Genomic DNA, 13,774 nt, shown 5'->3' with positions numbered 1-13,774 from the left:
AATATATATTATGTTTTAATATTTTGTTCTTATTTATATATTAATTATAATTAATACCATTAATTTATAAATTTGTCATTGTATTTGGTCACTTGAGCATTTACCTTATGCAGGCTATTTACATTGCTCCTTTAATACCCTGTGGATTATGCATTCTAGTTGCTGTTTAGTTTCTGCTTTAGGCAGTTTATATTCAAGGGAAACTATTGGTATACCAATAGCCTACTTTTCTTCAGTAACAGGGAAGTGTGTGTGTGTGTGTTAAGCATTCATTTTACTTTAGCCAAGCATTTGAAGTTAGCTTGGAAATACTTTTAAATTATTAATACATGGCAGAAATCTGCTATCCTTTTTGATACTGTCTATTCGTGTATCATTAACATATACCAAATCATGCTAGAACCTGCTTAGAGCAGGGGGTTGGATCATGTGACTTCCAGATGTGCCTTTCAGCCCAAATTATCCTATGATTCTTCATACATACGAGCAGAGCCTAAGGGATAATGGTGATGGTGATCCATGGCAGAAGGATCAAGGGTATGAAATTAATTCCTGTGGAGGAAAAACACAGCAATATGGAAGAAGGTTGGTTGTTGGTTGACAGCCGGCTGCATATGAGCCAGCAGTGTGCCCAGGGGGCCAAGAAAGCCAGTGGCATCTTGGCTTGTATCAAAAATAGTGTGGCCAGCAGGAATAGGGAAGTGATCGTGCCCCTGTACTCGGCACTGGTGAGGCTGCACCTCGAATGCTGTGTTACAAGGGAGACATTGAGGTGCTGGAGCATGTCCAAAGAAGGGCAACGAAGCTGGTGAAGGGTCTAGAGCAGAAGTCTTATGAGGAGCGGCTGAGGGAACTGGGGTTATTTAGTCTGGAGAAAAGGAGGCTCAGGGGAGACCTTATTGCTCTCTACAAGTACCTGAAAGGAGGATCTCCCAGTCTCTTCTCCCAGGTAACAAGTGATAGGACGATAGGAAATGGCCTCAAGTTGTGCCAGGGGAGGTTTAGACTGGATATTAGGAAATTTTACTTCCCTGAAAGGGTTATCAAGCATTGGAACAGGGTGCCCAGGGAAGTGGTTGAGTCGCCATCCCTGGAAATATTTAAGATGTTTGGATGAGGTGCTTAGGGACATGGTGCAGTGGTGGTCTTGGTAGTGTTAGGTTTACAGTTGGACTCGATGATCTTAAAGGTCTTTTCCAACCTGTACGATTCCATGTGATTCTGTGAAGGGTTGTAGAGACAGGATCAGCTTCTCGCTCTGCCACCACCTTTGCAGATTGTAGAAACTGATGTTTTACTTAACAACTGAGCTATAAAAATGAAACTCCAGTTTGACAGTTGCATTAAGCTAACCCTGAAGTGTAGACTGCTGCCAAGGAAGGGCATCCCTGCTCTCAGCTGCACATTCCTGCCTCCCCTTTTATGGTGGAATTGGTGCTTACGTGTTGAAGCACATCAGGAATTGATCTGCCTCGAAGCTTGCAAGCTGCTGCATGGTTCTGTGATCGCTGGTGCCAGTGCAAATGAGAAGGTGAAAATGTGCTGCTGGAGGCAGGGAGACACCTCTTCAGGCACAGCCACTATGTAATTTGGTCCAGGTTGGTGCCAGCGGTTTGTTGCTTTGAGAGTGCTTTGAGAGTACAGAAATCTAGAGACTCATCTAATATTGTGTTCAACTGATTTTCCAAGCTTTGAACCAGCCAAATGCCAGTGGTGGTATTCTTCCCCCACCATTTAGATTTTTTTTCTGTATGCTTCACAACAGATGTAAACAAATTAATGGCTTGCCTAGCTTTATGTAGCTACATGAGAAAAATCACAGTTCCTGAAATTTTATAGTTTATGCTCCAACTCTCCATGAGGCAGTGTTTGTGCAGAGAAAAATTTTCTCAACAAAATGTGTAGCAGTGCAACTTTATGCATCTTACACAAACTGAGAATAATAGTTCTAAGACCTGTGGTTCTATCTACCATTTGATTGATTAACCTGCTTTCTGCCTGCTAAAAGATTTCCTGATGTTTCAGACACACAGGAAGTTTCAAACAGGTGTAGAGTCTTAACCCTGATGAGAAATGTGATTGTTACAGAAAGCTTCTGGCAACATAAACTATCACATCTCATCTATATACTAACAAGAAATATGTTGCTGGTACACCAGTTCTTTTGGTGTCATCTGCTTTATTTTTGAGTTAAGGTTGACTGTCATGAGTGATGCAGAAACAGCAAACGTGGTGTGATAGGAGAGAACGTCATAATTCTTGTAATGCAGGCTGTTATGTCAGTTCATGGCCTCCAATAAATAAATAACATTCCTATTAAACAGGAACGTTGAATCCTACTGGAGAAGGGAAAAGCACTGAAGCTTTCAGATAGCAGAAGGGCAACATTTGCTTATCACTGCTAGTGATTTTGGCTTGGAAATGAGTTCTTAACCCTGGAGAGGCTGAATTTTCACTTGCAATAGGGTAAGGTAAGAGCATTTAAACTGGCCAATAGCAGGGCTTTAGACTTGTAGAATATTTTGGGAGTGACTAGGTTTTTCTTACATATTATTGTATTGTATGTTAACATACAATACTTATTGTATATTTTGAGAAATACAGTATACAAACACCAAGTAGTGTTGTAGAGGTATCATTCTTTCAGGATAATACAGTCTATACTGTTTATACTGTCCTTTCTTGGATGAGGCCACATTGCCTGAGCCTCCCTCCTTTATGGAGAGATACTTAAAGGGGAGTGGGGGTTGCCACTCTAAAAATAACTACTAGTAGCGCTGAAGGATATGTGTACAGAAATGGCTGTCTTGCATGCTGCCTTCTATAAGTGGCAAGACAAGTTCCCTTTGGTATCTGGAAGAAAAGTCCATTGGATGTATAATTCTTGCAAGCTTCATCTAGTGTATTACTCTGCAAATAATGAAGCGTTGACCATTTTGCAAACGTATTCTGCAGTCTTTTCTTTGTTTTTCTGACATAGCTATGCAAAGACCTTGAAAAGTTAGGAAATGCAGCAGTACAGTCTTTTATGGTCTTGGCCTTAACTTTCTCTGGGCAGCCTCAGATTCCTAGTTAACAGCTATGGAAATCCACTTAATTAGCATGGTGATCAAGAAGCAAACTTAATGTTTCACTGTTTCTGCAGAACTACATTTATTTTCTGGATAGCATTACAGCAAGTGAAAGGTGTTCCATATTTTGCAGTTAACAGAACACAGTCAATGTAACACCGAAAGCTGGAAATGGAAATCACTGATAGTAACAGATTGTGCCTCAACCTGATACAAGATATGGCAAGCAGGCTACTTGGGCTCTAGCTCAGAGGTTGGCTAGTTTCCATGCCTTGTACAGTGTTTGTCTTGCTTCTAGTGCCTCACTGGTGTGCTCAAGAAATGGATTCAGGATGTGGAAAATCAGACTGTTCCTCCTTTTTTTTTTTTTTTTTTAAGACATGGTTCTTTAACCTAGGAAACTGGAATGGACCATCTTGTCTCATGGAATATGACCATTTGGTTATTCCCTAATGATCTATGGCTGACACCTATGCCTGGAATGGATGATGCCACCTGAGCAGATTATTCTTTTGCTCATGTCTTTCTTCACTTGGCATGAGGAAATGAACAGGAGCCATCTTTAACTTACCATGTCCTTGGTTTCCCATTGTGGGGATTTTATTACAATGACTACAGAGGAAAAAGAGGGGTCTTTAAACTTTATTCCAGTGCGTGCAGGTTTAAATGCTGTATACTGACTGAAAGTTCAGTACCAACAGGTGAAGAACATTCAAAATATATTGTTCTGTGCTTTTGTTTAAATAGATGTTTCCATGTTTTATTTTTTTATAGCTTCTTCAACAACTGAAGAGATTAATATGTGACCTCTGCAGATTATATAATCTTCCTCAGCATCCAGATGTCGAAATGTTAGATCAGCCATTACCAGCTGGACAGGTAAATTAAAAAGCTGTGGACGACACCTTATGGCAATAAAGGAGTTGTTTTTTCAATGCCAAGAAACAAGATGGTGGGAACAATTAAACCTTGTGTAAGCCAGAACTGAGATATGAAGCACTGTTGCTTTATGGTGTCCTCAATCTGAATTTTGTTTGCAGAATCCATTTAATAATGGTGTGATAATATTACACAATTTCCTTTGGAGTTTCTGTATCATTGAAAGGTGTGTACGTGATACCAGTGCTGTCAGTTTAATTCCCTCCGAAATACTGTTCAAGCCAATCGCTGTGCATTCCTAGTGCTTCCCAAATTTACTTTTTTCCAAAATGTCAATGTGATTAAACACTGTTTGCTTTTTCTTGAAGAGTATATGTTTTACAGTGTGCATTTGGGTGAACTACTATTGATGTTTTCCTTCCTTTTCAATCCCTTGCAGAGACATAGGATATCAAGACCATATGCTACTTTGGGTAGAGAGTATCTGAGGTGCCATGTTTACTTTTTGGGCTCTTGACAAATTAAGAGTTGTGAAGGGTTGTGAAATGTTCTGGTTAACTAAAATGCTTTGTATTGTGCTGAAAACAGAACTGGTAACTGACAGTAACTGTTCTTTTTTGTATTTTTAATAAGATTATTATATCTTCTTTTGCTTATACATGTTGAGATGACATGACTTCTAAAAACTCCTGTAGCGTAACAGATGGTTTTCCTGTGGTGACAGTACCAGAGTAATGACAAATGACTTGCTTAATTCTGGTCATGTGCCAAATTGTAATCTTATAGGTCTCCTCTCAGCCACCCACATAGCAGTGCAACTGTAAAGCAATAGGCCTGTAATATTAGGAAGTAGCTTCATTGAAGAGTCTTGCTTATGCTCTGAAAATCAAAAACAAACTCATGGAAAGTTTCTTAGCCAGAAATGTCAGATAATTTGCCAGTTAAATAAGAATGGCCTTAGTAAGTCAGACCAAAGATCCATCTAGTCCCCTGTGTTGTCTACAGCAGTGGCATTCCTTCTTTGCTAAAGGAAGAGTAAACAGAGGACAAGTATATTGGAATGTTCCTGAGTAGTTCTGCAGCTCAAAATTCCTGAGCTTGAAGTGGTATCCTGAAATGGAAAGCCATGAAAAATTAACTCAATGGATTGTTTTGGTATTTTATCAAATAATCTAATAACAACGATGATAGTAGTTGTTGCATAGAAATTCTAGGTAGTGAGACAAAAATCCATCAAGTTGTCTAAAGTGTTTTTTTTTTTTTTCTTTTTAGAGGTCTAGCATGTATATGAATTCTAGTCAGAGCAATGATCTTATTTCGTGGTTAAGAGATCAGGAGTTATAACCCGCTTGACTTGTTTATTGCATTTGTCACTGTCTCAGAATAGGATATCCTTATCTGAATCTTAAGTTTCCACTTAGAACTTAATGTGAAATTAATTGTGACATTCTGTTTATCTTTTCTTCATGCAAAAATCTCTTCACTGTCATACACAAAGGTGCTTTCCTGGAGTATCTTTCACTTTAAACTTCAGTCCTTTGCAGACCTTGATAAGTGTAACTTTCGTACACACTGCTTTCTCTTTGATAGTAGACTTCCTGTTTTTGAAAGAAGGGAACATATACACAATTTATGCAGAAACCTCATTGTTGTATTGCAGAATGGAACAACAGAAGAAGTTACATCAGAGGAGGAGGAAGAAGAAGATATGGGTGAAGTATGTATATATATTAAATTGTTATCCTAATCTAGTAGAATTCTAGCGTTTTGCTCTGCAGTGGCTGGCTAATTATTAAGCCAAACTGTAAAATGTAATACCCCTAGCGTTCAACAGAAAAGATAATTAAAAATTTGGATGTTTACCTTAATGTCACCTTTCACTTCAACCACCAAAACTAGTGAAATTTTCTTCTTAAACCTAGATCTCAGCTGTGAGGTACTTGGATACAGAGAATTGGACATCTGTGCTTTAGTCAAACAATACATAACATTGTGTGCCAAATCAGTAAGTTTGCATAGTTAACTCCTGTTTCAAGCAGCATATGAACCGGCTCTGATACAGTTGAAAGTGCCTCCCAGATTGAAGCAGACAGGCTAAGAGTAGGTCAGTTTGCTGGTTTATTAAAGAGGTGAGCTAGTTTTTAACTATAATACATTGAAGGAAATGGAAGGACATCTGAAACAGACATGCTAAACTTTAAGGGGTTTATGTCACTGTCTGGCAAGCTCCTTTTAATGGGCTTTTTACTGTGTGAGAACCACCCCTTTCAATTACTTCTACAACATGTTAGAATAGCTCCAAGATGCTTGCTTTTCAAACCACTGTAAATAGCCTTATTATTAAACAGCCTATTATATAAGTGTTCTGACTACTTCAGATTTAGATTTTTAATGATGAAGGTGTGTAGTAGGAATGAACAACTCATTCTTTGAATACAAGGTCTTCCTTTAGAAAAGATCTAAATGTTACCCATGTTCTGGAATTAATTTGAAGCAGCCTCTGTTACACCATATTTAGCCTGATCCAGACCACATTTGTTGGAGCCAGAGTTTCTATAAAGATAGTATGTACGCTCCCATATCCTGCTGCCACAAGGCTCTTTTTGCTTGGAGACTTGTTAGTGGCCTTTTGCACTCTGTTTGGGTTACTTTAAACAAAAAAAATTGTCATGTCTGTCATTATTTATAAGCTGTCAGGTGACATTGTGTGTGGCACTGCTATCTTCAATTTGTAATCTAGTCCAATTTCTGCATTGAACAGCAGCTTAGAGTTCCTAGGGCTGTATCATTATTTTGAGAAACATGAGCATTTTAAAGAATACTTAGTCTAAAATCTAAGAATACTTAGTCTAAAATCAGTTGGAGAAAACAGTGTTGTCAAAGGCACCAGATAGGTGCATTTCTTACATAGTAAGACATCCTTGAATTTGCATTTATGGCCAGTTTTCCTGCCATGCAAACAGATGGTGCCTAAAGAGTAGCCACAGGTGTGGTGGAGCACTGCATACTGGAGCATATCTGCTAGTTGTGTACTCATAGCTTGCTGGTGTGGCTGCCGTAGTGCTTCCTTTTCATTTCAAGGTATTTACATCCTTCCCCTCCTCTCCACAAATAGCACTTGAATTGCCTTACAGGCAGTTGTCTTAAGTTCACATTGGTCCTCTGCAACAGGATAACCCTGTCTCAGAATACAGAGTGGAAAATTTTTGAGTGTCTTAGTCTAGAACTCGGAACTGAAATGTTAGCTCATGTGATCAGGATACTTGACCACATAATTTTGTCTTGTATCCTAATGCTGCATCTAAGCTTCAGCTGAAATGTTGACCTTGAATAAACTACATGTAGCTTTCTAATATTTAACTTTCTTGAAGGGGTTGCTGTAGCCCTGCCAGATATGTTGATCATTGTTTGCCAGAAGTGTAATATAGCTAGGATTCTAATTGAAAAAAAGAGTCTGCTTGTAGAAACATCTTGGAGACACCCTAACTTTGGGTACTTGTGGATTCTCGAGCCCTGTTCAAAATGCCTTAACTTACTGTTTTCTGCCTACTTTAATGGGTGAATTCGCTACAACCTTAACTTCTTGCAGAGGTTTTATTATGCTTGTTTCTGTGACCAGAAACAAGTTGTGAATTTGGGTCTCATTCGTATTGTGAAGGCTCCCTACACTTCCAGTGAATACTGTTGGCTGAGAGAGTGAAGTTAGAGCAAAACAGAAATGGCATCCAACAATCACTAATACATAGTGCTGTGCAGTATGTGACTGTATCCCTAAATGCCCTTGTAGAGGATTTTGCTGAATGAAGAGCATAGTTAAGTTACAGTGAATTTTCTTTATCCTGTAGGACATAGAAGATCTGGATCACTATGATATGAAGGAGGAGGAACCAGTTGATGGGAAGAAATCTGAGGATGAAGGCATTGAAAAAGAGAACCTTGCAATCTTAGAAAAAATCAGAAAAAATCAAAGGCAAGATCACTTAAATGTGAGTTAATGACTTGTGTTTTTTTCTTTGCAATACTTCTGGCTTTAAAATAGAGATGGTTTTCAGTGAATAAAGCCTACTGCTATGCACCTAGACGTAAATTAACCTGTAGCTGACTTCCAGCATATATAGGACAAATGTCTCAAGTTATGGGACCTTAAATAGCTCTTTTTAGAGAAGTTTGAATAGGCCAGCTAAAATTCCAAGGTCATCTGGTAAATGGACTCATCTTTCGTCAAAATCTTTGGTACAGGAAGTTAGTTGCCAGTCCACATCCTACAGAGGCACAAAAACTACTTCAAAGCACTCTCAATCATCCTAGGAGAATGCTATGATAATTTCTTTTGTCAAACTGTGTTTGGGTGTTCTTGGCATTTTGGATGAAGTAGTATCTTTTAGCTTTTCACTAGAGTCAACTCTTACATGTAAATCCACGTTTCATACTTGTTAATTATATTTAACTGCTTGTCTAATTTCCAGAGAGATCTGTTTGGTTGTCCCTCTGTCTCTTGCTTGATGCCTTTGTTACGAACAATAGTGCTCCTTGCAGAATCAGCAGAAAGCACCTAGGTTGTAAGCATGACTTTTTGGTTGCTGAGCCCTTATTAAAATAACAAATAAAGCCATATATAAAACTGACTGCATTAAAGTCATGGGTGACTTAACATACTTAGTAAACCCAGAAATTTGTGGTTTAAATCCATTTTATGCATGAGTTTGTTTCTCAGTAGTTTCTATATCACTTGGAAATTACTGAAGGATTGGGGGTTTTTTTTGCCAGATATAAAACAAGGGGCCTTCAGCAGCTCTGCAGCTTTATTATCACAGTTTTCTGAGTGATCCTGCCAGCAGGTAGTTGTTTAAAAAAAAAAAAAAAATCTGTTTGTTCTCCAGAGGCTTAGAAATGTTTTGTCACAAGTGCCAAGTTCCAGAGAAGCTTCTGTTTCTCAAAGGTGCATGTAGGAGGGAATGATGATGTCGTACAACCTTAATTTTATTTAGCATGGCTTCCAAAGAAAAAAAATTTTGTTTCGCAGAGGCTTAAAATGTGTAACGCATGAAATTCAATACTTCAGTTCATGACCAGTGTCAACCAAAGGTAAGGATTCTAAAATTTTCATAAGTCACCTGTACAGAAAGAAGGTGCTTAAATTGGTGCCCTCTGCTGTGTGAGCTCGTAAGTTTTTATAGGCTGTTTGGCAAGGCAGCAGACACATAGATTATGTCCAAACACAAGATGTGCTATTTCTTATTAAGCTGATAGTTGAGGATGTGGGCAGTAGTTAGGTACAGGGGAGGGACCTGTAAGTTTTTAGGGAAGGAATAAGATTTAGGATTGGTATATAGGGAACACCTGGATTTTTGCCCAAGGAATCAGCTTTGTTCTAGTTCTTATGCTTGATTATTTTTCCAGTAAATATTTTCTAAAAAGCCTAATTGCACTTAAAAATTATATTAGATTCAACAGAATTGCTGTTGTAAACCTCTTTTGATTTGTAGTGAGAACTATATACATTCAAAGTGCTCAGCACTAGCCAAGCCAATCCACTTTTAATATTGGATGCACTCTTGGTAGATCTAGTTACCGTAAGAATTTAGGTAAAAGGCTCCTTTAGTTAGCAGAATCTTGACTATTTCTTGTCACGAGTTACTGGCTCTAAAGAACTTTATCTAGTATTGAAAAAAAACTTCTTGCTCTTAGTTACTGACACTTCAACATGGAAAAGAGATTCAGGTTGTAGCCATCTGCTTTGAAAAGGAAATAAAATAGAAATGCTTCTATCAGAGTTCTTCAACTACAAGTCTTCTGCTCCTGTCCCAGTGCAGTTCTAATATGACTTGAGTGCAAACCTGTCAGAAATACCTTAGACTTATGTTCTGCTGAAATAGGCAGCATGAGTTAGCTGGCTAGAGGAGACTGCTCTTTGATTTGTATATGAATTCAATAGTTACCTATCAGGCTGTCTGAAGGAAAGTGTACAGTAATGATCACCCCTTAAAAAAAACCAAGGGCAAACCAAATAAACAAAAAAACCCCAACACCTGATCAGCATTTCAGTATTTGAAAGCAGGTAAACATAAGGTGCCAAACTGCTTTTGCTGTGTAGTCAAGTCTGTTTTAAGACTTGACTAACCATAAACACAATGATCACTTACTGGATTTGTTTAAACTTAACTGTTTGTTCAGAGTTTGAGAAGATGCCTGTTGAGATTATGTGTATTTCTGTATTTATAACTCAGATCTAATGGGTAAAGACTCCTTAATTGTTAAATAAAATAAATCCTCTTGCAGCCTGAAAGACATGGTCTGCTTTACAGTCATCTAAAAATTTGGTAGAACTGAAAAAAGGTTTTTGTAGTGTCAACATTCTTCCTTGGTATGGAAAGCCTCTTAAAACTGCAGATTTTCTTTTGCTATCTGTTCTTTCCCATTTGGCAAATATTGCCTTTCCTTTTGCTTTTTCCTTCCACATCTAGGGGAGCTGAAATGAACACTGCTGTTTTTTTGTTTGACAACAGCAGATTCAGCTTACATAATAGCTGTTTCTCATTCCAAGACACTCTCGTTGATGCTGGTGCATAAACAAGGTCAGCTGAGTACAGGGAACAGGGTATTCAACTGCTGCTGAGGAACCGTGGTATTTTTGTTGGTCACCAGAAATAGCTGCGCTGCTTAAATAATTTCTCAAAGGACTTGTGAGGGTTCACTCTTAAGTGCTTGAGAACTGAAAACAGTAGCTGCACTACTGACCTAGGAGAGAGTGAACCTAGTGGCACTTAAATGCCCCTTTATGCTGCCAAAACACGGGACTTTTAATAGAACATGTTAAATATGCTCTAAGATGGCAGAAGTTTGCTCAGTATCCTAACTTAAAGCAAAATTTAAATCTGTACAGCCCTTCACAGTGGGTTTTCTTAAAGGACTGTATGAGTTTCGCAAACTTAAATGTAGTGGCTAAACATAGTCTGGTTTTCACACAAACTACACAGCTCTTTTGGTATACTTTGTTTCCTCAGCAGAGGAAAGTAAAACAAAGCCATGCCATTTACATGCTTGTTGTTGGAAGAGGGAACATGAAGCCTAATGTAGGGCTTTGACTAGTGCCCAATGCAACCAGAAGATTTTTCAGTTTCTTTACATGTTCTTTGGCCCAAATCCATGGGTCATCCTCTCTCCCCTTGGCTGAAATGCAGGTTGAAGTTACGGATCATGCTAAAGGTTTTTCCATAGGCAGGGACTGCATGCAGCCCCGTTCTCGTGTATTCTTAACAGGTTAAAGACATTTTTCTGCTGCTCAAGACATTTGTCATAGGAGTTTTTAGGATTTGTGTGTTTTATACAAGTTAGGAATATGTATCTACTAATTTTGTAAACTAGTTCTCTTCCTTGGCAGTATCCCTAATCCTATTCTTCTTGCTGGCATCAGGAAATAAACTTAAATTTGGCTTGCAGTACAGTATGTAACTTGGAGCAAGAATTAATCCTCCTCTTACCACTGTAATAACTTTAAAGAACAACTTGCTTACTGGGAATAAAAAAAGTTCTTTGAACTGGAATCATTAACTTCAAATATTTAACAACTTGCTGCTGCTTGCCTTTCTGAGGTCTCTCCCCACATAGTCATTTTAGAGATTAATGCTTTCTTATTTAGATAATGCTATTAGCTTTTTCCATTTCCTACTGAGGAGTTTATGCACTTTCCTTTAGAAGTCTCAAATGTCTCCACTTTCATCTTCTGATTTTATGAAGTCTAAGGTGTCATTTCTATTTTCAGTCTAATCCTTGAAGTAAGTATGAATCTACTTTAACTTCCAGGAATGAATGTAATTCTGCACAAATACTGAGAAAGTTCAGTGACAATAGAGCAAACTTGTATTCTTTAGCTATTTTTGGGTCACTTTAGATTTTATTTTATTATCTTGGAGGAGTTTCCATTTTTTGTGTTTTGTTTTAGCAGTTAACTTTTAGTCTTGTGGCCAAATTATCTGAAATGTATTGTGTGTGAGGCGCTTTACTGTTTTGATGTGTGACAGTATTTTTATGATCAGACAGAAAACAGACAATCTGGTCTTTGGATTTAAAACTGCAGTGAACTGCACCTCCTACCTCAGATAACTCATTTAAGGAGCGGACTGTGGTTGTGTTTTGGGGGATGGAAGGGAAGATGTCCAAAGGAGAAAAGCTGAGGCTGCAAAACCTCACCTCTCTGGAGACTTAGTGCAGCAGACAGCTAGGGCAGTGGCATGTGCTGTGCTGATTTCTGCACAGTTAGGTGTGCCCTACTGACTTGCAAATGCAGAAGTTCTGAACTCCTAGTTTTCTTAGAAGTTGCTTAACTGTTCTGTAAAGTATTTTAGTCACATTTATATGTTCACACTAAAATACTAATTAAGGATAGAAACACTTCTGAAAAATATAATGCCTCTACTGACTTGGACCAGAGTTTCATGTTTCTGACGGTGGCAGAAGCACATCCTTAGGGGGAAGAGTTTGAGAACAGGACAAGCTTGCAGGGATGCATCTCATGAATATTTTTCAGGTCCAACAGTTTTGGCTCTGGGAATTCCTGCACCAGGTGTTTCTGTTATTTGCAGCTCTCAGTAAATGCCGTGTTGTCCACATAAACATTTACCTCCTGTAGCAGGGATTTCTCCAGCTTACCTGCTCATTGTTCTGGAGAACCACAAGTATGCTTGTACAGGAGAGGTTGATCAAGTGAGGCTTTTGTGCCTATTTGATTACTTAATAGGAAGAAAGCGACTTGGGGCTTGTCTGGTAGCTCTTTCAACTTCTTCAGTTTACAGATCAAATGTCTATGCCTTCCTGCTCTTGGCATCAACCCCACATGACAGATACCTGTCAGGTCTCATGATTGACCAGTTATTTCTAAGGCAGTTGCGACCATGAGTCTTGATCTCACAACTGGAGAAATGGGAGTTTTATCTCCCTTGGAGTGGTAAGTCCCAGTTTTCCAGAAGGGTACTCAGTTATTTATATCTGAATTCAGTTTTTGACATTATAACTTGCATATAGTGAGTTATTGAAAGTTAGTTTTTAATTTTAGTACCATTATAGTAAAAACTGATCTCACTGCTCTATTATATCATGCAATGGCATGATGCAAGTAGTACTCTCTTCTAAACTGCACTTTAACAGTAGTTATAAAATCCAAAAGTGACACCAGAATGAAGACTTTGTGTTTGAAAGCAGTGGTGTTTGTCATTACAGTTACCATCAGGTATAGCAGTTAATCTCTGCAGGCTTCCTCTTCAACTTCCTCCAAGGGTAGTTCAGAGCATGTAAAGTAAGCTCCTGTGCTAAACTTCTTAGGTTAAGCTTGCTAACCCCTCATTCTCTTGATAATAGATTACTGGTTTGCAGTGTATTGATTCTTTAGAGTAGCAAGTCTAACTATATTTAATACTGCTGTATAAGGAGCAGGCAGCCCAACTAGAAACTCCTAGGAAGAAGGGATGAAAAACACTGTTATAGACAAAGTCTACTGAGGCTAGCTTACACACACTAAAATTAACTTTTTTTTTTTAAATACCATTTCAGTTTATCAGCAGTTATAATGGCACTCAGGAGTATGTGGATGTGTAAGTTTTGGTTTTTAAATTACTACAGTACAGAAGATATTTAAATGTTCATATGCAAAGGTGAGCTTCCAACATTATATACAGAAATTCAGTAGCTTAATTTGATGGAAATAAAGATGTAATGAGGAAACTAGTTTTCCACAGGATGTCTTTGAGAATCTAAGTTTTTAAGTTGTGTTAATATTCTGTGAAAAATCTAAGAAAATTTCTTCTTTCAGTAAGCAATACTAAACAGCA

At 38.2% G+C, this 13,774-nt stretch overlaps 1 protein-coding gene across 3 annotated transcripts in view; it reads left to right on the top strand.

The window, feature by feature from the left end:
* The window catches only part of UBE2Q2 (ubiquitin conjugating enzyme E2 Q2), a 52,169-nt gene that overhangs the window by 21,677 nt on the left and 16,718 nt on the right, over positions 1-13,774 (top strand). For all 3 annotated transcript variants that reach the window (XM_075505734.1, XM_075505735.1, XM_075505733.1), the window contains exons 3-5: positions 3,846-3,950; positions 5,611-5,667; positions 7,796-7,936. In XM_075505734.1, the coding sequence (XP_075361849.1) occupies positions 3,846-3,950; positions 5,611-5,667; positions 7,796-7,936 (303 nt within the window). The remainder of the gene's footprint in view (positions 1-3,845; positions 3,951-5,610; positions 5,668-7,795; positions 7,937-13,774) is intronic.

The sequence above is a fragment of the Mycteria americana genome, chromosome 6, assembly GCF_035582795.1.
Source record: "Mycteria americana isolate JAX WOST 10 ecotype Jacksonville Zoo and Gardens chromosome 6, USCA_MyAme_1.0, whole genome shotgun sequence".
NCBI lineage: Eukaryota > Metazoa > Chordata > Aves > Ciconiiformes > Ciconiidae > Mycteria > Mycteria americana.
The sequence above is the reverse complement of the archived record's forward strand: the minus strand, read 5'-3'. Positions and strand labels throughout refer to the sequence as shown.